This window comes from Oxyura jamaicensis, chromosome 2 (genome assembly GCF_011077185.1).
Source record: "Oxyura jamaicensis isolate SHBP4307 breed ruddy duck chromosome 2, BPBGC_Ojam_1.0, whole genome shotgun sequence".
Lineage (NCBI taxonomy): Eukaryota > Metazoa > Chordata > Aves > Anseriformes > Anatidae > Oxyura > Oxyura jamaicensis.
In genome coordinates, this window is record NC_048894.1 from 73,710,910 (window position 1) to 73,737,047 (window position 26,138).

General features: G+C 37.0%; 1 protein-coding gene across 10 annotated transcripts in view; it reads right to left on the bottom strand.

Annotated features, from left to right (window-relative positions):
* Positions 1-26,138, bottom strand: part of LOC118163294 (cadherin-12) — a 570,217-nt gene that overhangs the window by 11,178 nt on the left and 532,901 nt on the right. For all 10 annotated transcript variants that reach the window (XM_035319833.1, XM_035319828.1, XM_035319829.1 and 7 more), the window contains 2 exons: positions 25,378-25,631; positions 7,139-7,275 (listed from right to left, as the gene is read on the bottom strand). In XM_035319833.1, the coding sequence (XP_035175724.1) occupies positions 7,139-7,275; positions 25,378-25,631 (391 nt within the window). The remainder of the gene's footprint in view (positions 1-7,138; positions 7,276-25,377; positions 25,632-26,138) is intronic.

Here is a 26,138-nt window from a genome sequence, read left to right on the forward strand (position 1 = left end):
TAAATAATTTTTAGGAGAAAAGCATTAAGGAATGCTATTTATGTTTGTTGTCATCACCAGTGCCCATGAGCTGTCATAATATGTTTTGATCACAGTATGGTGACTTCTAAAAATCCTTGACTTCCATTTATTTCTGATTTGTACTAAGCAGAAATCAGAAGCAAGCTTCTTATCATTTTTTACCAGACTCTGATCCATTAATGTTCATGGAGTAAGGAATCAATCAACATGATTATGTTTATCAGAGCATGATTTACAGATTTTGAAGCTTCACCTGTAATTATAGGTGCAAACTATTCTCAGATCACTTTTCATACTTCCAATGATTAAAACTGAATTCTGTTTTCCACAATGGAATGCAGAAAATCAAAATTATCTAGCCACTGTTTGCATCTCCAAGATATTAAGGAGGTAAGTGGAGCATACTTATTTATTTATTACATGGAGAAAAATGAGAGAGAAAGATTTAAAAAAAAAAAAAAAAACAAAAAAAAAAAAAAAAAAACTTGCTGAAAACCAGTGGTAAATTTAGCAGTGAAACATAAAGAACTAGGATTCAATTCAGATTATCAAGCTATGTCAAAACATATTTGTTTAGCTGCATAAATATTTGCAAGGACCAAATAGTCTTGTGCAAAATAAATCCTAAAAAATAATATACATTAGGCTTCTGTTCACTGTCTTACTAACACAGATAAGCATCATTTATTAAGCTGATATAATTTAGTCACTAGATGCATTTTATGAAAAAGATTACCTGCAAATTCAATGTCCAATGGAAAGGAGATACAAATTCAATACCTGGCAGATAAAATTCTTTTACATTACACTGAGATGCCTTGGATGATAGCAGATACATAACAAAATATAATATAATTATCCTTCTGAATTTAAAGAGTAGCAGTGACTACACAGACACAGTTAGTTATTCAAGAAATCTATGCCATGAAGCTAGGTGGTGTAGAAATGACAGCATGGGGTCATGGTTAAGAACAAGAACAGTTTTCTTGAATCTTCAGACATAAATGGACAGTTTAAATTGTTTGCAGTAGCTGCTAACTTTGTAATTTGTATAAACCTGTGTATATCTATTGTTTATAACTAACACGGCAGGGGGCAAAGTCTCTTCTCAGGCCGACAATACCTTACAACTCAGCATCCAGAAATTAATTGTAGCACTTGTCAAAATTGTACATGATTTCTTCCTGTTCTTAGGAACTACTAAAGGAAATGTTTTCAAGAGGCCTCTGCCAAAGCCAAAAGGCTTTTCAAAGTGATTTCCTAGTTAAGTACCACTGGCTGCAAGTAAAAGCATGCTTTACTTGTTTACAAGAAGTGGACAAACTGACCATCTTACATATTCAGCTTGGAATCTTAAAAATACCACTACAAAATCCCACAGTATTTGTAGTTCCTTCCTGTGAACCTGTCTAATTAGTATAGAAATCTGACCATTGTTTTCTGTGCTCTTTGAGCCCACAGTTGTTTCCAAGTCACCACCAGCCATACATTCAGAAGGTCTCTGGAAAAAGGCTTTGTGCAGTATGAATGTGGACAGGACTTGTTCTAGCAGCCGGGAACAGGGCAGGGATTCTTTAGGTGCCAGAAGAAATCTAGATGACTTGTCACAGTTGAACTGGTTCCTTTGAACTGACAGGAAACAAAAAAGTACTAAGATACTATTTTTTGTCAGTAGAGGGCAGGACTCTAACTCTGAATATACACAGAGATCAGGTTATTCCTGAGTAGGTGAAGTTCAAAGAGATACTGGCAGAAACCGAACCTAGAATCTTGAAACTTTCCTGCTTTCAGTGCCCCCTGCAGAACCCAGCAACTCCCACAGAGTAACGTGGGCTTTCCTTCAGGTTTTGCATGTTCGTTCTAAGGTATAAGGTTGAGCAACTGGAGTTCAGTATATATTCTGAAGACACATTAGAAGTTAATGCATTGATGTGAAAGTACAGGTGTAGATACTTTTTTTCATTTCTTTGTAGGAATACATTAAAAACGCCCTTCCAGTAGAAGAATGAATATATTCAAAATTCATGCACATACAAAATGTACAAAGAATTAACATTTTGACTTCTCTCATAATCACTGCAGCAAGCTTTGCAAATATACATATGTGTATACTTTTTGCATCTATTTCTCACTGATGGTCTAATTTATTTTCTGTGATTCTTTGAAAAGTTTATATATCTTTCTGCCAACTATTTTTACAAGATAGATTTTTTTCTTGCATAAATGGTCAGCAAAAATCAAACATGGAAATAAACAGAATTACTACAGCATAAGATGGAGCTAATTCTGGGTTTCACATTATGGTTTGATTCATTTTCTTTCTGGTTTGCAGTGATATCATTGAAACTAGTGATGTATACAAAGGAAGACTGTCAGAAGATTGCATACATCTTTGAATTTATGTATGATTACAAAGACTTGTAATACTTGTTGTGAACAAGGATGGAGAATTGCATTTCAAATACCACTTCACAGAGTTGACCTCGATTTTCTCTGTTTTTCTTTTGTTTGCTGTTTTATTCTGAAAATCAAATCATTTTGAGCCCAGTGAGCACAGTAGTGATGTGCATGCTGGTGTCAGTGAGTGAGTCACTGAAAACATCTGCTTATGCCTTTTAAACCCATATTACACAGAAGAGAAGGCAAGTGGTTAAATCATTAGCATAGTAATTAAAAGGCATATTTCAGGTTTCAATTCTGCTTGTATGATACAGGCAAATTAATTAGCTTCTCTCTTCCTCAGTTTTCCTATCTGTCCTATCCACTGACAACCTTGCTTCCTTCTTTTGCTTGACTACCCTAACATCTTTACAGCAATATAAAATACTTTGACAAGTAAGCTTGTGCAAATCTAAGATATCTGAGAAGACTGTTGAGGAGAACTGGTGATTCCTTAGTCCCACGTATAGTATGCAGGAAAGGATAAACTCCATCTTGAGATTTAAGCTCATGTTTCTTAAGGACTCACAAGACTTGGACCTGGAGTTATAGGAGTTGGGAAGATGGTTTGGATAGAAAGGATTATGGGTACTTTACATTTATTTTCAACCATAACCATAGCCTTGAGGATGGGAAACCAGAAGTAAGATCTTATGCAGCTAACCTCTTTTACCTCTTTTGTAAGGTACAAAAACTATTTCCATCTTTGGTAATTAAGCAGGACACCAGGGAACTTACTGAGCACTGGACTGTGAATATTTCTACTGGTAAGTTCTTACAGCAGCCCTTGGAACAGTTTTGGCCTGGGGCAATTAGTGGTCTTGCAGGCAATTCATATTCATGTGCTGAGAGTTAGTTTGGATGAGGGACCACTCTCAGAGAATTGATTTACATGTGGACACCCTGTTTGGAAGGTAAGAGTATTTAATGGCATAGAAATAGGCTGCTCAGTGCAAGCTGGTCTTAGTGCCTGGAATAAATGTGAAGCATGTTTAATTTATTAGTTTGGACAGAGTTTATGGGATCAAAAATGTTCAGAAACAAGAAGCACGAAAGCTACTAGGGTACTGATTTACTCTAAGAGGAAAACAAAACCACAATGAAATACACTCTGGGAGAGAAAATAATTTCAAGTATGGGAAATGAAATGGGGAAAAATAGGAGTCTGAAACATCCTTTTCCTTTTTAAGCACTTTTTTGATATGAAGGCTGTTTGTTGTTGTTGTTGTTGTCGTTCTTTTAATTTTTATTATTTTTTTTTTTTTTTCTATACTGGGTAAGGGACCTTCTGCATTCAACTGCCTTTGCATCTATGTCATGATCTGCGTGTTAGCAGAACAGTCATACGCCTTCCAAGAAAGATTTCTACTTTGGGAAGAGCTTCTTAAGCAAGGGCAAGAATAAAGTTATAGTGTGTTGTGTTACACAGGACAGTAGGCATCCATCACTCTGTACTGGGTAAACCTCTCAGATGTTCTCAAGGGTCCATTGTGCTGCTGTTTGGAGACAGATTCACAGATCATGTTTTGATCATGTGTTTGGTATTTTTTTTCAGGGTTAGAAATAAAAATAACAGTATAGTGATACATGATTGGAGCTGGTCATTGCATAACATGGCTAGAATAACTTTCCTTATCTGAGTTCCCCACATGGAACAAGCTGCAACTGTCCATAAACAAGATATATGGTGTTATTTCTGGGTAATAAGAACTTCCTTCATCTCTGAGCATACAAGCTGACACAAGCAAGCCTAGAACAAGCAGATTTAATAATTAACTTGTTGCTAAGGCTCTAAGTTTTGCCTCTGTTCAAGCTGCCAATCTGCATCACATCTGAAGTGTCAGGACCTGGATTTTAGAGAAGAATACTTTCAGTATATCTTTGTCAAATAAAAATGAAGAATGAGGACAATCATTTACAAATTCCCAAAGAACAATGATTTAAGTACATATATATATATATATATACATATATATATATTTCTCCATAATAGGTGATGTCATCAAAGGATACCCTAATATACATAAGGCAATTCTCCTCTGCCTCATTTTTGAAATATTTTCCTTTTAAAAATACAGCCTCTGGTGCTTTTCTGCTAATAAAAGTCAGACTTATCAGCTTATAAGAGAGGTCCAAATGGTACATCCAATTCTACTTTTATATTTACGTATTATCTGATGCTATGTTTAGCTATATGAACTGCACATCATTTGTGCCATGGTTTGAAAGGTAATTTGATTATGCTGTGTTTCTTATTCATTCTGGATTGTATTTTTTTTTTCTTCTCACTTGCTGTAAGAAGAAAAAAAAAAACAAACAACATGCATTATCTGTGATTCTTAGAGGGTCTCATTCTGAAGCTACAGAAGCACAATGGGAACAATCACTAGAAAGCCCCAGTGCTAAGAGACAGGCAGTGAGTCTACACAAGCCCACTCATGACCTTGGCATCATTTTCCATATACAGGGCATACCCAATCTAATTTAGATTTTTCTCTAACTTGATGGGGACAAAGCTGTTGGGCTTTGTTTATAGTTGGCCTGGTCAAGAAAAGATAATTTGCAAAATGACCACAGATACCTAAAAGGTTTTCAGGTGTTCTTTCAGAGGAAAAAATGATGTGAGAAAGCAAAATAAGTAACAGGCATATTTTGCAGTCTGTTTCTTTTAAATATCAGAGATCAACAAGAGTTGAAAATACCTAGTTAAGAATAAAGTCCATTCCTGGGACAAGTTTATGCAATACTAGGCCAGTATCCATGAGTAATTATGTATATGCCAAGGTACTGTTCAGTATACTGTTACTGTTATAAGAGATGGTAATTTCAGTGTTTCTGCGTCAACACTGAATAGGTAGCATCACCTTCTGTAGCAGAAAAAAATCCATAATAATGTATTTTTTTCTTTTAATTCAGGTGTTCCTTTTTCTTTTCTTACACCTTCTTGGCTGTGCAGTGTGCCATTTCTCAACCCCCCATGTTTATTTCTGTGCTAGTTCTAGTCAGACAACTGCATATAAAGTTTTGAAAGTTTATATACCTCAAATCTTCCATAATTTTCCAACATTTTTATTGGAAATGGTACAGCAATTGCTTTTATTGCTATGTATAATGGTTGATGTATACATATTGACGTATGATGGAATGAGTCACAAGTATGTCTCACATGTGGCGTTTTAACTAGGTAATTGTTAAAATTGGAAATTCCGTAATACAGGCTACCTCCTTCAGCTTTACATAAACATTTTATTACTGCATATGTGTTGAAAAAGTGCTCATAGAGGTTTTAGTTGACTTTAATTAGTCTAGGTAATTAAATAAATAGATTCACACTAAGCTTATTAAAGCTGCTGCCTTATTGCAGAAAAAATTTACAGTTCTCAGATGTTCCTTATCCACCAATAAATAGTTAAGCTCTACTGAAATGCAGACCATTAGAAGACCTCCTTACTGCATCTACCTGCCTTTCAGTTTCTCTGGGAATGAAGTACAGTTCTGCTGGACTTCCTGTCAATATACACATGCACACATATCTCTGTATACTCAATCACTTACGATAGTTTAGTTTCCTCTGTCAGTGTATTCCTACTTCAAGCTAACAGAATTCAAGTGTTCACCTGACTGGTGTCCTTGTTATATTTTCAGACCCCAGGGAATGAACCTGTAGTTCTCTGGGAGATAATTACAACTGAGAATTTCTTTATTTTAAATAATATATGCTTTTTCTACTTCCAAAATCACCCTCTTCCAGTTAGTAGAATGTATTACTGAAGTCTCAGTGCCAAGCAATACATTGAGGAAAATATGTTCTTTGCTTTAGAAACTTGCATTTCTGGACACACAAACAATACCGAATGAATAAGAAATACATCAGGGGTGGTCTTCTACAGCCTGCTGATGTCCAAAGGGATACTTTTGTGGCCTTTATGCAGCTTCTGGATGATCAAAAAACTTGTATTCAAAAGATGGTATAAGCCTACAAGTGTTTCAGTTTGACAGGATCGTGAAGGAGGAATGCTACACACAAGAATAGCAATGAAGAAAGCTGAAGTTACTCATTACAACAAAGGAAGGGAGTTCTTATCTGAAAATAAAAGCTTTGTGAGAGAAGACACAAACAAACTAAACCACCACAGATCATATAGGAAAAGAAAACAAGTGGTTAAGCAGAAAGAGTCTTGGACAAAGAGAAAAAAACAAAAGCAGAGAGCAAGCAGTCTGATTCATTTAGTGTCTTAAATTATTAGCATGCTATCTTCACTTAATTTTAGTGTACTACTTGCCTAAGAATTGAATGAGTGTTTATATTTTTACATCCTCAGAAAGCACATAGAGGGACCTGTTATTTGACTGACCATATTTCACATTATAAAAGCAGAAATGAGAACAGGAAGGCCCTTGTACAGTCTCCTCTGGTCTCGAACTCTTCATGTTGACAAAACTTTTTCAGCTTCTGAAGAAACTGTCCCTGAATGAGGACTACTAGAAAACTCTCACTTTACAGACCTGCTTGAACATCGCACAGCCTTACAGCGAGTCTGGGAAAATAATATTTATTGGGCCTTTCTAAATAATTTCTTAGTAATACATGCACTCTTCACGGCATACTTATGTTTGAGCACTACATTTTGAAAAAAATGCCACATTAGCATATTAATTCAATTTGTGTCATACTTACTAACTTTACTTGCAATTATAGAGAAATTGTACTGTGCTGTGCTTTCTCTGTCCAGTAATTCATTAGTAGCAATGGTTCCTTCAGTAGCATCTATGGTAAAGTAGCTGTCCACATCATTCTTCCAATCGATGAAGTATCTGTATATGAAAAATATTAAACAAAGTAGATTCAAATGTGCAATGATTACATGTTTATCATAACAGCAGTCTAGCTGGCTGAAGTTTTGTTATTTTTGTCTTCCCAGCTATTACCATTCTTGCAGGAGGAAGACAATAAACAATTATTTGTTTATTTATTCTTTGCAGAGTTAGAATGCTCAAGGGGAAAATGGGATATAATAAAAGATTTAGTACTTCTTGTGTTCAGATTATTTGAAAACAGGCTCCCAAGAAGTTGACTTCATCACTTATGTCTGTCACTTTGGAAAATACTAGAGAGGCTCACAGGGAAAAAGAGAAAAGATGTGAAACAGTGCGGGCTTAGTGATGAGTAGTGAGTCAGATCTGATCTCTTTACATCTATTCGTCGCTGCAATAGCCTTGATGGACTTGCAGAAAGGTGTCCTAGTGGATGTGTGCAGGCTGTTAGTACAGTCTACTCAGAGGTCCCTTACCTAAGGGATGTTGGAAGAATTACAGTATGGAAGATAGAGAACACTATACTTATCCTTCCCACATATAAAGGTTCACTTAAAAGGCTCTTTGCCTTTTGGAAGAAGAAGCAGATCTCTCTTTCACTGGGGCTGTGAAGAACAAGGCAGTATTATTGTTTCCTTATTCTCCTTATGACTCTTTGTCAAGTAAATACAAACATAGAACAGATTCAAAACTCAAAATGTGCACAGATTTGTTATTTTTCCCTAGCAAGGACTTAATAGAAAGAAGAGATGTGCTTGTAAATGTAGCCACTTAAAAGCAATCTGATAATTATTCCAAAACCATTTCCATTAAATGCTAATTAATTTGAAAGTCTATTTTCACATTTGATGCCACTGTTTATAGTCATAACAGAATATTTTTTTCTGATGCAGTGCCGCCAGCAACTAATTTCCTTTTCATTGTTAATCTTTTCATACCTAGATGATGTTTCATAAAAACTAGGCAGGATGAAAGAGACAAACACATTTGTGAGCAGTAGGTAACAAGAAAAAAGTGACACTCAACAGTAGCTACATTTAGAAGATCATAAAGGCCAGCGGACATTGTTCACCTTGTGAGGTGAACCTCTCACCTTGTGAGAGGACCTATGACACCTTGTTGCATGTAGACCAGTGAGAACAAGAGTAAAATATAGTATTTCCTTCTCTGATTAGTGTGATTTACGGAAAGAATGTATCGGGAATGTAATGAGAAACACTATGTTTGCTGCTGTAGAAGGAAGCAATGTTAGAAAGCTATATATGGCATATTCCCTTAGATTGGGCTTCATAAATGCTGACAGTTCAAGAAGACTTAAATAATAAATAAATAAATAAAATCACAAATAAGGTACCATGCTCCTTTGGAGACATTTTGTTTAAACAAAATCATAAAATGCTATCCATAGATAAAATAATTTGCTTCAGTTGACAGTCATCATTGCCAGTCATTGCTTTATCTGAAAAGCCTCAGAAATGTATCCTTTTACATAACTCAGAAGGCACATCTTCTTGAATATGATAATAGTGCCTACCTATGTTTGTAATTTCATTATTCAAAATTTAGTTGACATAACAATTATGAAAAATAAATAAGCCCTTCATTAGAATCATCATTAGACTGAGATACTCTTTCAGGAACAGTAAAATCACTATTTCATGCTTTTCATGTTTAATAGATTATAATTTCTTTTGAAATTATATATGCAACCATGCACAAATAAGTGGGATCAAAGTATGAGAAAGTAACTTGGCTTATCTTCCCCCTGTGGAAGATGAGCTTAATCTAAATACCCTACACACAACAGTACGAGTCAGTACAGAAAGTATAGGACCAAATTCAAAGTGCAATGTAGGTGGTAACAGCTTTTATCAAAAGGCCTATCTGCAAGCATTCACACAGGTGGTTGACTTCATGCATAAGTCTAACCTCCAAACACGCCTACTTCTACATATAATATCAATGGGATCAAAGTCCAAAATAAGAATTGCAAGACTAGCACTAATTTAATGGTAGAGTACCTCTTGCCTTTTGGCTTCCATTGAAGTGGGATCATTGGGAATAGAACAGTGTAATAGAAAGACTTCTGGGCTTTTCTTCAAAATTCATTGTCTTCATATGCATTCACACTGTGGATATTATTGTGCCAGAACTGTTTTTTTTGTTTGTTTGTTTGTTTTTCTTTTTTTCTTTTTTTCCCTCCACTTTGGCAATATGTTTAAAGACATACCTACCTTCTTTCTTTTTATGGTAAAGAAGGCACATATTATAAAAATAGGGGTGGAACAGCCAGACATTTTAGACTCTCTAATCCTAAGAAGATATATATAAAATCAGACTAGGGAGGGAAGGAAGGAGATAGGAGGAAGTATTGGAGATGTATTGCCTAAAATACATATTCTTTGAAGAAAAACTGCAAAAAGCATCCCTTCTTCCTTCTTTTATTTATTGTCCATGTGCAGTACCTGTGAAAAAAATTCAGAGAAGATCCTCTCATAAACAGGTCTTCTGGACATAGAATGCTCCCAAATACGTTAGTAAATCTGTAAGGCTTAGCAAGAGAGTAAATGGAGCTTGACAGGCTGCTTTTCAAATGAGAATTTGGGGATCCCAAAGGGAGGTCACTCTGAGGGAAGAGTGAGGAAGAGGAGAGGACAATGGGGAAGGCTGTGTCTATGCTAGCTGCAGCACAGCAGACAACAGAGTGCTTGATGGAGGGCTGTTGAACACCCCTGTGAGGATAACAGGAACTCTGAGCCACCAAGCAGACAACCTCAGTTGCTTCAGACTGTTATACCATGAATTAAAGATCTGGACAGCTGTCCTGCTGCTGCTACAGAAAAAAAATAAAATAAAATAAAATAAAATAAAATAAAATAAAATAAAATAAAATAAAATAAAATAAAATAAGTGGTTTCCTTTTATGGCCCAAAAGCATTCTTTCATACAGTCTGACACTCAGTGTGAGATTTTTCTGTGAGGAGCACAGCAACACTTTGTCTCTTTTGGAAGCTCAAGCTCTGTCTTCTTGAGGAAAACAAAACAAAACAAAACAAAACAAAAAAAATGAGAAAAAAAAAAATGAGAAAAGAGTCTCCAGTCAGAAAAATCTGTAACTTTCCGGAGACAGACCCAGGTATCTGGGACATTAGGAAATAAAGTCTGACATTTCTTGTTAGACTGACACAAAGAGTACCACTATTGAAACACTGTTATTAGGACAGCTGTCTAGATCTTCTAGTCATGGTCTATCAGTTTGAAGGAACTGAGGCTGGTTTGTTTGACTGCTCAGAGTCGTTGTGAGACAGGTCATGGTCACTGCACTAATCCCAAGAGGCAGCTCCCTCCTTGAAAAGTTAGGGAGATATGGCACAGCCTCTCTTCTTGACATAGGACACAGCAGTAGTAGCTTTCAGAAGTGCTAGAACTGGCCTGCCTGGCAGATCTGAGTATGACATTGAAAGATAGTTCATATTCGTTGTAAGAGCATAAACATTGAACTACATTTCCCTCAGAATATATTTCTCAGCAGATGACTGTGTTCATTATTATATTATTGAATAGTGATTAAGTGTGGAAGGACATGTCCTTGCTAACATTGTTTCAGCCTTCCCAACAATAACTATATTTGTACATCAAATAGGAGAGAGGAGACAGATGTGGTGGTTTTACCATGCTAGGCAGCTGAACACCACAACCACGCTCTCACTCCCCTTCCTCAGATGAGGAGGGGAACAAGTAAAGGAAAGAACAACTCACGGGTTGAGATAAGGAAAATCTAATTAAAGAGGAAAAAAATATTAAGGAAATATTATTATTAATTAAACAATTCAACTAAAGGGAAAAATGGAAAGGGGAAGAGGGAGGGGGAAAGGGAATAACAAGAACAAAACAAGTAAAGGCTATGTGGAAGTGCAGAGGAAAGAAATTACTCTCTACTTCCCACAAATGAGCGATGCTTGACCACGTCCTTGAAGCAGGGCCTCAATGCCAGTGTTTGGGAGGAAGACAGATGTTTTCGCAATGAGAGCCCACCCCTCCCCTCTTCTTCCTTTTTTCCCCTTTTATTGCTGAGTGTGACATCACATGGCATGGACTATCCCTTTGGTTGGTTTAGGTCAGCTGCCCTGGTGATCTTTATTTCTCACTTTTTTTGCCCACCCCCTAGGAGGGTTAGAGAGAGTCCTGATGCTGTGCCAGCACTGCTCAGCAGCAGACACAACACCGGTGTGATACCACTGCTGTTCTAGCTACAAGTGCAGAGCGCAGCACTGTATGGGCTGCTGCAGGGAAAGTTAACATCCCAGCCAGACCCAGTACAACAGAATAGAAATATCTGCTTTATAAAACAATAGGAGACAAGCCTGGAGGACTCTCACCCGGAGTATTCACAAAGACACACACTGCCCTCTGAGGAGCTCCAATAACAACTTGCATTCATCCTGATTAAATGGTGAGCTGGTGCGTGCTTCACGGGGTCTAAAGGAACACTCTCCAAAAAGAGGGCTTGCCTCATTTTAAAGAGGGGAAGACAATGGAGAAGGCTGTGTCTATGCTAGCTGCAGCACAGCAGACAACAGAGTGCTTGATGGAGGGCTGTTGAACACCCCTGTGAGGATAACAGGAACTCTGAGCCACCAAGCAGACAACCTCAGTTGCTTCAGACTGTTATACCATGAATTAAAGATCTGGACAGCTGTCCTGCTGCTGCTACAGAGATGTGTGACAACAGGTCACACCCAGGAGGGATGGGAGGTGGCAGTATGCTACGGAGTCTGTGGGAACCAGGACCTAGGGCGTGTTCTCTGGTCCTAAAAATGAAGAAGGGAAGACCTCCCTGCTCAGCAGAGATGGCCTTTGGAACCATGGGTTCCAGTCTCACCAGAATAGTGAGTGTAAGAAGAGCACTTGCAGTCTAGACCCTTTGTCACTGATTATATAGTAAGCAGGGAAGGGAAGCATGGATCATGACCCTTGAGATGTCATTAAACTAAAGGCACTCAGACCAAACTTGCTCTTGCTGTGTATCACACATACAGAAAACATCTGAAGGAGTATTCAACTGGAACTGGCATGAAAAAGGAAAGGAATCATCCAACTCAGTGAACAATGACATATTTAACATTTAATTACTGGCTTTTCCTTTTAGTTTACTGTTCAACAAATATGGAACAGTAATTTCAACCAGCCTTCTAAAAGAAGAAAAGAAAATAAAATTAAAAAAAAAAAAAAAAAAAAAGGAGGGAGACATTCCAATAACTTTTATATTTGTCTCTTGGTTGTCCTATGTCATCCGTGCTTTTCATCAGTATGAATTGTCTTGTCTGTATTTCCATTTCTGTTGTGAAACTGTAGCTTAAGCATACCCAAGACAGTGAATCTAAGAAAATCCAAACCATGAATTTTCTATGTATACTCCAAATGGTTTGGATGCTAACCCCAGTTTCAAAAGCATCTTATTACTACAGCTATAGCATACTAAACCGAAGCATTGGAATGAAGCATTTTAGATGTTAGAAAATTCCTGATGTGAAGTGTCATTTCTAAGAGAAACTATGTTTTCAACTATGCTTTTTCCAAACCATATTTTTTTCTAACTTCAAGTATGCACTTAATACCTTTCCTTGTAACTGAATCATATTGGAAGGAGCAAAGATCTTTTATTTCACTTTCTGACAGGTTGGACTCTTTTTAATAATAATTTCAATGAGGTTGCTCTTCTCTTGGGTCACCAGTCCTTTCTGTTTCTCCTCCTGCCACTGTATCATTGCCCAGCCATGCTGGTAAGCCCTTATAGCCAGTGGAAGAAGGAAGAGGTGTTTGCAGACCTCAGATGGGCTAAGGGAGCTCTGAGATTTCCTGTGGGTCCCTGCAGGCACCTGAGGCAGCAGGTCTTGATTTAGGGAAAACATCCAAGTAAGGGAAAGATGACTTTCTCATTCCAGACTTTCTCGTTAGCCTTAAACTGGTTTGTGTAGTATTGCCCACTTGAGAGGTTTTTGTTTTGACCACTTTGAGAGAATTGCTGCTGAAAGTTCTGTTGTTGTGGAGCAGACCAGCAATATGTATGAAATGTTAATATAAACAAATAAGCTACTCTGGACTATGAATCTTAAGGAATAAAGGAATGAAAGCATTTACAGAACAATGGGCCTTTTTGTTTAGTGGAGGAAGATCATGGGAATAAATGGGAACAATTACAACAAAAAGACAAAGTTAATGCTGAGTTTCAAAGGAAAGAAGGATAACTGTCCTGGTAATTTCTCTCCAGTAACTGAAGGCTACATTTTGTGCTATATACAATAACAGATCCTCGGATGTAACTAATAATGTAACTTCATGCGTAATGGGTATTTCCTGGAAAATACCTGTTTTATTTTGTGACAGACAAATAACCTAGGTGATAGAGATGCATTATAACACTATCTTAACTTGTAACAGAGTTCATCTCACATTTTGCTGGTGTAAAGCACATTCCTTACTCTGGTACCTAAAGAGTTAGAACACTGATTTTGGGGAGAGTAATGTTGCAAAGAAAGGTAAGGGATGACAATTGGCTGTAATGTTATAGGTCTCTATTTGTGCATGTGACCTTAGATTGTTTAAACACAGCTACTTGTAATTTTTCTTAAAATATTTAACTGTGGGTAAATGATATTCAGATTTCATGCCAACTTGGGACATTTAAATAACACCCATGATATTAGAAATAATATATAGGAACCTGAAAACATTAGAAACATAAACAGAAGCTAGTAAGAATTCAGAGCAGTTAGGATTATTTATTTATTTGTTTGTTTATTTATTTTTAAATTTCAATTAAATAGATGAAAGGAACATGTAAAAAAAAAAGGCAAAAAGGAGTGAGGAACCAGAAGAATGCAAATGAGACTTGAGGTGTGATTTGATTACCTGAAAGTCCAAAGGAATTTTCATCCATAGCAGATTCATGTAATGTGGCTGGAAATTAATAGATCTCTGCATATAACTAGCTGTCAGGGAAATGGCAGCTCTACAACAGATTTTGGGCATCACATCACCAGATAGATAACAACAAATCAGAGGGAGCTTACAGAAGATGAAGGAAAACTGTTTTGGGTCTAGGCAACCTGAATTATAAGGAAAGTTTAAAAGAACTAAAATATATTTAGCTTGGATAAGAGATGACAAAAGGAAGAAATTATAATGGTCTACAGATAGCTGAAGGGCTTAAACACCAAGAAAGGAAAGGTATTATTCTGTTTGGCACAGAGAAGTGGAAGGGTGAAATTAAGAAAGGAAAAATGCATGTTATGCAGCAAAATCTTTCTGGCGTTGATGCATATTATGCTGTGCAAAAAAAGATATGGTATGAATTCTGTCACTTGGCACCACAAAGCTAATCTGGGTAAAGTAATGGAGACTGTATATTGAGGGAAATTTCTAGAATGGTGTGCTGTATAATCCCATTAGTTCCTGTAATAGTGAAGTCTGTGACACGTAACAAGGAAAACTATCTTCACGCTAAACATAAGCAGTTACAAATCCGCTCTAAGGCGCAGTTCCAAATATTTAAAATATAAACATAAAAGTGTTTTAAGATTGCATCTATTAAAAAGTATAGAAACAGAAAATCACTATAACAATGAGAAACAAGACATTCAGAGCTCAAGTCAAGCCTGAAAGAAATTAAAATATTAGAGCTTTTAATATGTTGAAGTGTACAAACAAGTTTGTGTCCTCCAAACTCCTGTCCTGTCACTGAAACTTCCTTGCTGCAACTCCTAAAATGAGTTATCATTGTGTAAATGTAAAAACATCACATCACCATATGTACATACACATTTGAAACACTAAGTCAGTTCTTTATTGTCCCACTGACCTTTGCTCTTCTCAAATGTAAATGCTGATCTCTTCAGTTCCTGACAGCTGATCACTGGAAGCATCTGTCTTTACAGTCAAGACTGAGGAGTGATTGCCATAATTTTGTTAAAGGTACAATCAAGCATTTTTAAAGCAAGTCCTCTCTAGACTATGCATACTTAGAGAAGCCATAAAGTTAAAAAATATTTAGATGTAACAAAACATTTAATTCTCCTGTGCTAAATGATAGTCCTCTGAGTTATCTGTTTTTAGGACTGAATAGGAGAGTTAGATTTCCCAAGTGTTTCTCAGGGCAGCAGCACTGAATCAATCCATACTAAGTTACATTATATTCTTTTTCATGCTGTCATTTGATTTAAAGCTTACCCTTGATTCTGAGCCTTGTGGTTTTCTATTAACTTAAAAATGCTGTCTCACAAAGTTTTACAAATGCCATAATGGTATATATCCTCTTTTTCTCTTCTCTGCAACATGATAATATAAAATAGGATGTAATGCCACTACTTGCCTAACAGTAGTGGACTTTGCATATCATTCATGTTGTCCTGTGTTAATACAACCACAAGGTTGTTCTCATACATTTTCAAGTGTTCTTTACAAGGTACAACCCATCAGCTGTGGCGCTTTATGCGTACAAAGTACTATATATATAAAAAATAGATATATTTAATATAATAAAATACTTGTTATTAGCTTTAAGTGTTAATATTAACAAGATTTTAAAAAAATAATAAATTGCTTAATATAATGAAAAGATATAGGACCTCTGATGCAGAAACTGCAGTCTTAATAGTCTGGTTTTAATTTTGTTATTTTGTTTAGAGGAAGTAAATCCAGTCAAACTTATTTACTGTGACAAAAAAAAAAAAAAAAAAAAAAAAAATAATCTATTATATTCATAGTCAGTAAGAGTTATTAGAAAAGCCTAATGTTAGTAACAATAAAATAATAAGAATAATGTTAATAAAAGCCTAATGTTAATAACAGCAAAATAACAGCAAAATAAACAGCAAAATAACACCTGAAATCTTGCTGTAAATTTTTCCTCTCATTAACCAAAAAATGTAAAGGATGTGATAATGTTCCAAAGTGGTAGATGCTGTTCTGCAAGTTTGCCTTTTTTTTTTGTTTATTTGTTTAAATAATTTATTAAGCCATCTCCATTAATGGGAGCAGAAGCTCTCTCTACCTTTGCTGAACACTGCTTCAGGCATTAGCATTCTTCAGAATGCTGCTAAGGCATTAGAGGTCAATCCAAAGGAAACGTTGACTGCTGTACTATCAGGTCTTACCCTTTGGGCAATCTCCCAGGTACCGGCCAGATCCCAGAAGAAAGAACCACAGCTATGCAGAAACCCCACATCAGACCATCAGGAATTTGTACAGCCTGGGAGAAGGAGCAAACCCGTCTTGTCAGATCGTCCCATGCCCATCATCCTTATGTCTTTTATATTGCAGGAGGTCTTCCACATGAAAAATAACACACTTTGAGTCTTCTGCATACTGGATGGCTGGGTTCACAATCCTTCATATGTAGGTGCATATATCTCTGTGTTTTTAAATCAGGATGAAGGATTAGTGATTTTAGCAGTCACAAGTTTACCTTGTATGGAATGAGTAATATCCATTCCATACTGTGGAATGTATATTACTGTGCAAACAAATTATATTTTGCTCCTTTGGAGAAAATGGACCATTGTGCAGAATTAATTGACAGGGAAGCAGTGGCTGCAGACACACGTACTCTAACAATGAGCCAGAATCTACCAAGAGAAGCTCTTAAACTTTTCATGAGTCTTATAAATCTTGCATAAGGATTTTCGTAAAACATGCTAGACTATATAGGAAATAAAATGTGCTGCAGCTGAATTATCAGCCCTTCCAAACTGTCAGTTCTGCCTGTTGACAAATTCCAGTGCTTCCTCCCCCTTCTCTATTTAAAGATTTTGTTCATATGCTTATCAAACCCTGCAGTCAGCTCCATCTTCTGCTTTGCATTTCTCATTATGAGCTGAGTATCTTATCAAAAGCCATTGTCAGTTCAGAAAATGCATTGTTTTTATTCAGTTTTAACATTATTTTTGCTGCCTCATTGAGCAGGCAGTACTGCAGGATAGCCCAGCGGAAGGGGAGCTTTGTCCTGCAATTTACTTAAGCCTCAGCTGTTTGGAGGAGGAGGGACATGGCAGGAACATGGAGCAGCAGGATGCACGTTGGGTTTAACCTCTTCACTCCAGGCTGAATAGTTAATACTGCTGAGGCGGGAAAGCAGGACAGCACTTTCTCTACTGGCTCCACAAATTATAGGTTCTGAGCACCATTGCACCCTGATTTTGAGAGATGCATGTTTGTTCCCTGTGGTGCTGCCCCCGGTTTGTGCTCTGCTGCTTAGTAGAGAAGGGGATTCTCATACCTGGTGCCTCTGTTTGGTAGGGAAAGTGTATACTGGGGTGGGCATCTGGATGCATCTCCGAACCTCTATCGATGGGCAGAGGGAATACAGAAAGATGGGGAGCAAATGAGGCTGAAAGAACCCCCCTGCCCCAAAACCGTAAAAAAGCTGAGAAGGGGCAGAGGGATGTGGATTAGTCCCTCAGATGTTCAGAAATTAAAGCTTCATTTTGCACTTGGGTGCATGCGGCTCAAACACCAGGGGGTAGGACTGAGAAGCAAAGCTGTGTTATGTTGCTTGGGTCCCTTGCCTCACTGGAAACATTTGTCTTTTGGTAAAGTACAAAGGCAAGAAGTGGCACTGCCACTGTAGAGGAATGCAAGCCTAGTGCCATAAATTCAACAGGAATAATCTTTGATCGCTTTGCTTTTGCATCATGTAAATATTATCTCTGCTCTATATCCTTTGGATACAAAAATCTGAATAAATCTTTCCTTTATATATATACATATATATGTATAAAGCAGAAGCAAAATGCTGATGCTGAGACAGTCGAAGGAAAAGCACAAAACAGCAGTCCTGCTGACTCCAGATGAAACTGCAGCACACAGTGGAGGATAGCTGGGACTGACCTGGGCTGTCAGCCGATCTGCAAGAGACAGTACGCAGTGCAGTCAGGAGGCTGTCTTGTTGCTTCGAGCATGGTTTAGCGAAGCACTAATAAAGTAAGGGATTACTCAGGATTATTCTGCCACACCTTCCTTTATTCTTTCTCCTTCTTAGTCCTCTGCACATGTAAAGGAACTCACAATCCAGAGAGAACAGTATCATTATGGTGTCACTTTTTCAAAGGTTTTATGAATTTCATGAGGGTCCCACGCAGAAGGTGCTGGGTAAGGTAAGCACCTCCTTACTCCCCTTTGGACTTACGGCCTTTACATGAGTCACATCAGGTCCCATCAATTGCATCTAGAATTGGTTCTGCTCTCCTCCTGCATGATCTGGATGTTTTGCTCTTTGTTTCCTCCACAGCATATGTTTTCGAGTTTTACTGCCTAAATTGATCCATTATGATAAATCTGAAGATTTAATATTTACATAAATGCTGACAGCATTTCTTTTCTTTTTGGCCATATTGAACTTCCGTATTATATTTAAATTATATTTGCTCTTTTTACATCCAGCTATCTGAGATGATCCTATGCCATTATTTGTCACACTATCTTTTCCAGCTTAGAAAAGATGGAAGCATATGAGATCTGTCTGCATCTACAGTCAGGATGTGACTGAAATTTCCACACACAGATCCCAAAATGTGCATCTCAGAAAGAAAACTGTGGTTTAAACTTAATGAGCCTGAAATAAATGACCAAATACATAAGAAACTCATGCTCAAATGCAATACGTATTTAATCATAGCAATAATCTTGAGCATTATAGGACAGGAAAATAGAGCTAATATTTACAAACAGAGCTAAAGGAGAAATTCAGATTGAAAGGACTTGGAACCTGTCTACATTTCAGTAGTTAAAATAGCTGTTGTTTTGGAAAGAGGTGTCAGATCAGTAATTAAAAATACTGGCAATCTTCATTTTGTATTAGGAATAAGGTTTAAGGTTTGCCTTTGTGTAAAACTATTCAGGATAACCAGCCAATGCTCTTCCCTGGAGCATTTAAGTTTTTCTTAGGTCTTGGTGTGAGGCCTTACTCTTCATAATTTTCTGTGTCAAGCCATGAGAGGTTCATAGCTTGAGGCAACATCACTGCAACCATTAAACCTCTGTTTTAATCTCACAGTTGCTTTTTAGAATGCTTGATAAATCCATTGCTGGGGAAATTTGGAGTAAGAGCTGTGGATCAAAATTAGGAAGACTGTTATTTGAGCTGAAGTAAAATGACAGTGTGTGCCTCTGGGATGTGAACTGGCTTTCTAAAATCACATCACCAGGTGGTACAAGTGCTGTGAGGAAAATCAGAGTTATTATGGTCATATTGCTCCTTTTGTCTCCCTCTGGCTTATTAGCTATTTTCATTTTATTTAAATTTTTTTCCTGCCAAGTTTTTTTTTTTTTTTTTCTGCCTTGGAGATGAGTGCGCTTTATTTTTGGCATTCAATTCATTGTCAAACAGGTTAATCACTGAAAGCAGTAGTCTTTAAACTTCTTGGAGCTACACATACTTTTAGTTCCAAACTCCTGACTGACATTCAATAATTTAATATAATTGCAACTAAAGTTCACTTACTGTTCTTTGCAGGCATTATTAAATTAGGAAATTACTGACTATAAGTAATGGTTACTGGCCTTTCTCAGTTTTAAACCTTTTTTTCAGTTGCTTTTGACTTGCTGGACCTCAGAAATAAAATTTCAAGCTGCAACTACTTCCAGAAGCAGATCTAGGAAAAAAATATGCATGTCAAAAGAATCCTAGCAATATTCTACTTGGAAATGTCCAACTTCCCTCTAGCACAAACTTTATGACTTGTGACAGAAAACATTCTTCTTTGCTCTGTGTTCCCGCCAGTTTTGTGAAAACCCACACAGATTGCAGAATTAGTCTGTATGTGCTCTATAATGACAAGATAGTGTTTTTCAGCAAAAATCTGTGGCTGTTCCCAGTGAACATGCTGTAACATCACACAGGGTCAAGTAAGTGGCAACATGTCTGGCACCCTGAGTGCTCCCTGAGCCAAATGACACTGGGAATCAGGGAGGCTGGTGGGGAAAGAGCAAATATGTCAGCCTTCCCTTGAGATTCGGGGAAAATGTTGGGACAGAAACCCTGTCTCTAGAGATGTAGAAACAAGATCAAAGTAACAGGAACAAAGAGAAAGAATACATCAAGCCACTGAGATAAAAAAAAAAAAAAAAAAAAAAAAAAAAAAAAGTTTGTCATTGGCACAGGAAAGGAAGATAGTAGGGTGGGATGCTAATTAAGCTAATGGGATTTGGTACAGGAGGAAAAAGGCAGAAACTAAGTGTGGGAGAGATAACGATGGATGGTGAAATAGGAGACTGTTATAAGACTGACAGAGCACAGGAGATATAGGAAAACAGTAGGAGGACTGAAAATGATAGTGAGGGATCTAGAGCAGGAGCTGAGAAGCATTGGTGCAGGAAGTTGAATTGGTTAGACTGGATAAATTAAAACTTGGAATAGAGAGCTCTTAAAAGAAGTTGAGGACACTGAGACTTCAAACAAAGGAAAAGGATGGAGTAGACCTAGAGTGGTGACAGAAACACATGGGGAGGACAGAGCACAGAAAGGGCAGAACTCAACAGAGACAGTAAAAATGAACCAAAACTCCTGAGTCCCATCATCGTTTGTGTGCAATACCAACTGGCAAAGTCCCTTTATAACATACCATACTTCATACCATACAGACAGAAATAGTTCTCTCTTAATCTGTTATTAAATGAAGAGGCTTGGGGTGCTGGAACTAGACTTTCCAATCTTTCTATGTATGAATGTATGTAACTATAAGAGATATTTTGATGTCATGGGATGGGATTTTTCTTTCTGAAAAAACAGCAGAGTAAAAAAGTGTACACACACACACACAAAGAATAATTATGGGATTAGAAGGTCAAGTATCTTGTGATGTATGTAACTAGTTCATCTTGCTTGTGCTTGTATATTATGATAAAGAGTTTAAGATTCAAGAAGAAACCTATTAATGTATTTTCTTAGTCTTTACTTGACAAAGTATTGCACTGGGAAATCAGACTCTAGCCATAAACATTTCTGGACCACTGTGACCTAGTTCAGAAAAAAAATAAGGTTTTTCCTTTGGAAGCTCATGCTGGGAATATAGTCTTGTCCCCATGATATTGAGGGCAAGCCTGACCTGTGGCTAGTACATAATTTATTTATTTTTTAATATCACAGCTTCATGACTCTAGACTTGGACAGGATAATGCACAGTCCCCATGGCTTTTCTGCTTTCAGTGGTTCTTGTTGTTTATAAGACAAAGCTCCTGAGTCAAGCAGAGATCTGAAGGGCAGTGTTGCGGCACAGAATGTGAAACTCATTGTAATTGGAGTCATATCTGGGGCTCACATAAGGGGCAAAAATCCTTTCATGCTTTATGCCAGAAGATCAGCTCCTAGGAAACCTGACAACTTCAAAGGTGTTGGTGCAAAGTTGCTGAACTTCAAACACAATGTTAGACAAGTTCACTATTCTAGGCAACACTTCATATAACTCAATTTTTGCCATCCATATGTACTCGTTATTTAGATAGCTACCTCTAACATTAGTAAAGTATAGGTGCATGTAGAAGTGATTTTTAGAAAACCTTAAAATCCCTTGCACCAGAAGTAATAAATTTTAAAACATTTGTATATTTATAAATAACATGCATTGCCATGAGTACTTCACCATTGTTTTTCTTGTTGTTTTATTTTTTTAATATATATATTTTTTTTACTTCTAGACAGCTTGTAACCATCATAAACAAGAGGAGTCTGAGAGGAACATGAGATCGTTGTCCCTTTCAGAAGTATGATGGGATTGTTGATTGCTACAAAGTGCATGGGACTTCATCTTAACATTTGTGCAGAGCATTTCTTGCGGCACTATGGAAAAAATAGGAATGGACAAAATAGCTCTCCTGAGATACATAAACTCCAAATTTAACACTATTTGAAAATCACATGCATTAGGGTAATGTTCCAAAACAGCTTCAAAGCCAGTCACCCTTGCAGGTGTTGAATACCTGCAGCCCCTTTTCTCCTTGTTTAATTTCCTGTTTTTTAATGAATTTGTACTCTGTGCCCTTTTTTTCAACATCTCTAACAAATACCATTCCATGAAACAAAGTTTTAAAAATTCCTGACCTCTCCTTATAACTGGATTGCACTTACAGGAGGAAAGAGAAAAAGAATATAAACCTCAATGTTTTTAATGGCTTCCAACTAAATACTTTCATTTTACTAAAAGCTGAATAGAGCCTTCAGTCTTAGCTGTTATTTCCCCTTCCTCATATGTCTAAACCATATGTCCAAGTAATTCTATTATTCTATGTCTAACATAATAGAGCTAAAGTTTTTGTCTGGTGACATGGATTAAGCTGCTGTTACTAGTGCTTTCACGTAAGCTGTTCTAGCCTGCTTTGTTGCCCAGAATTTTGCTTTCTATTGCATACAGTGCATATTGGTCTTTTATCCTGGTCTCTATTGTTTGACAGGTTGCTGGTTTTGTTGTTCTTATTTTAATGGGCATTTTAATGGCAAAACTGCCGTAGGAAAACATTTCAGAGAAAATGAATTAATTAGTAGAAAAATTGTTCCACACAGAAAATGGTATGTGCTGTTGCCTCAGAGAACATTACTTGCTTTTTCATGTTTGCTGAGAGGGCATATTTACTTAGAAGATGTTCAGACTCCTACTTTAAAACGTGATAAAAATGATGGAGCCATTCTTTACATCTATGAGGCAATCTACATTTTAAACAGCTGAAAGCATAATTGCTCAAGATACATTTAAAAGTTGTAATCACATGCAAGACTTTTGAAGAAATTTATGCTTTTCTAACTTCTGGTCACTGACTTCAGTTAGAGGATATAAAGCTCATGGAATATTGATCACTAACACATCAGTAACTAGTAATTGCATATAACTTTTTTTTTTTTTTTGGGGGGGGGGCCGGGGTGGGGTCATTATTTAAATACAGGTAGGTTTTTCCAGGGCATAAGAGCATGATTTAATGTGTTAAATTAGCAAAAGGATTGTCACTGAATTCAGACAGCAGGAGATCAAGCTGAATATGGAGAATCAAATCTATCCTCAGATAAATCTATCCTCAGATAGAGAGCTAAGGAAGAGATTTCATGAGTGAACTATGAAAATTTACAGAAATACGTGATCTTACAAAGCTGGACAAGAGAGCTGCATTGAGAGGTTTGCAGATTAATCTTAGCAGCATGTCAGCTGGCTTACTGGAACAAATCCCTACCCTTAAAGCAAAGAACCTCCCTTCAAAGTGCATTGAATTCAGTGTATGGCTTACTTCTGGGTAGGAACGGATACCTCTAAGAAGTCTCTAATGTTTAACACAGTTCATGTTTTTCACTCCTGAAGCAGCAGAATCAGTTCTTAAAAAGTAACCCTGGGAGCACTTCTGTAGTTTGTCAGTGCTCATGGTCACCAAATAGAGCAGTGAGCCTGAAATACATTAGTATTTTATAATATTCCTGGTCTTTTAACTGTAGATGAGAATTGGAATGATTTCAGGGTTAAAAAAGGTAGTCATGGATACCTCCAAATGTCTTAGGACTTAGTATTAATGAGATCTGTGTATGGAGAAACCATCTTGTAGTTGCAGATGTAGACTCAGTAGCTAAAGTGCTTGACGCTCCTAGCAGGACTTGTAAGATAAAAAAAAAAATCCACTGAGGAGTGGTTATATATTTAAATGATTCTGCTGTCATATGAAAAAAATACAATATGATTAAAGGGCTAGCTATTTAATTGCAAAAGACAATATAGTTTTCAGCAGAATAATGTCTTCAGGAGGGGTATTTTCATAGTTTAACACCAGTGAAAAAGGCTCCCACTGAAGTTTTTGTTGGTGATGTTTTAATCCTTTGTCAAGGCAGGAATGTGTCACAGCTCCATGACCAAGTACTCTTCTGTATTAGAAAATAATGAAGGATGTGTTTTTTTAAAAAGTGAAGCAAACAACTTTAGTATGATTTAGACAACAATTAACTAGGATCTAGACACCCACTCTCACATGTTAAATTCTTGCATATGAATACAGTGTCATCTAACATACTTATTGTACATTTTGAGAATGTAAATACTGAGTCAACATATGCATAGTTAATAAACATGGATTATGTTAAAAAGTCAAAATTATGTTTGTAATTAATTTATTTGGAATACATACTCTGAATGGTTATATGTATGAATGTACATGCACTTGGTAGCCATGAGTGACATTTCATTGTTTTATCATAGTCCCATTTGATAAACATTAACGTTCAGAGATTACTTCCATTATGTCTGTAATATTGCTCTTTACAGTCTGTGACTAAAAATATTTCCTGAAGCATGAATTCAGCATGTAAATTCAGCATGAATTGGTACTGGAAATATGTGTAATGACTTCCTACATCTTACACCATATTTGCACAGGAGTTTCTGTATTGGTACATAACTCCGGTTCACTTTACGGTTTCTAATGTGGCTGGAAATATGTCAGCAAAGTCAATACATTACATATCCATAACAGCTCCTCTTTACCTTTTATTTCAGGAAAATAAGCTATACCAGTAAATGTGGGGTTTTGCTGGCAGGAGTTTACTTGTGCTGAAGTCTGCTGAACACAGCCATGTTCATCAGTAATCACCTCCTCAGCACCTTAGCCAAGAAAGATATTGCACTTATTTATTAAAACATTTGTTCTTTGCCAGAAGTGAAGACTGAGTGGTTCTTGTGAAAGGCGAAACACTCACTGTCACTTGTCGAGGCAAAATAGACATAATACAGACAACCTCCTTTTTCACTACTGTATGTCAGAACTGCTTTTTTGGAAGTCCCAGACATCAGACAAAACAATCTTTTACTTCCTTAGTCACAGGACACAATTTCTGAAGCCATGTCACTGCATGGTAATGTGTATGATCTTCTGTATGATGACAAGCTGCCAGCATATAATGCATTTTTCCAGATAAACCACCTAAACTAGCATTTCTTTTCAATATTTTTCAGCAGCAGTTACCTCGTACAGCAACAGACTTGGAACAATTTGCATCTTCTTACTAAGCTCTTTGCCACCTAGTCCGTGTCAGCAGCAGATTGGGTTGCCTGATAGTTATTGAAGGAGAAAAAGCTTTCTTACCTAACAGAACTGCTGCCAGCATCAAGGTCTTGTGCTGTCACCGCACCGATAATGGTCCCCACAGGAGTATCTTCATAAACCTCCATCGTGTACATAGGCTTGCTGAAAACTGGAGGTTCATCCATGTCCAACACATTTATCTTCACCGTAGCGGTGTCTTTGAATGGACCCACTGAGTGAAATCGATGGTCAAGATGGAGATTGGAGGCCTCGACTTTGAAGGTGTATGCTTTCTTTGTTTCAAAGTCTAATGGCTGTGGAAAGAATAAAAGCTAAATATAAGATCTGACTAAAAATTAAACATTGCAAAAACACTTTGGTAGAATTAATCTGACATAACTTAAGATGTCTTCAATGTAAACTTCTGCTCATGAGCTAATCATCTAACCTGGTTTTGCAGTCACTGAAGAGGAATGGACAATTTTAATAAACCTCAATCTAAGGTGGTTTCTGAAATAGGCCAGATGAATCATGTCCAGGAAACAACTGTTTCTCTGCATTAAAAAAATCAGGATGACTGACATAGATGTAAACAGTTACACTGTAGATGTCTGAAACTAACTGACTACAGTCCACCTCTTGCAAATTAGCTCTGTGCAGGTTAGCCAGAGACTGGCATTCACAACTCCCATGCACAGTCAATCAGCCATCTCCAGCTGGTCTAGGTCACTAAACTGAAGGTTTGCACTGCTTTTAGCACTAAAAGCTTTCAGAGAAATATGACAATGATAGAAAGGAGCCCAAATGAAAAGTCTGATATG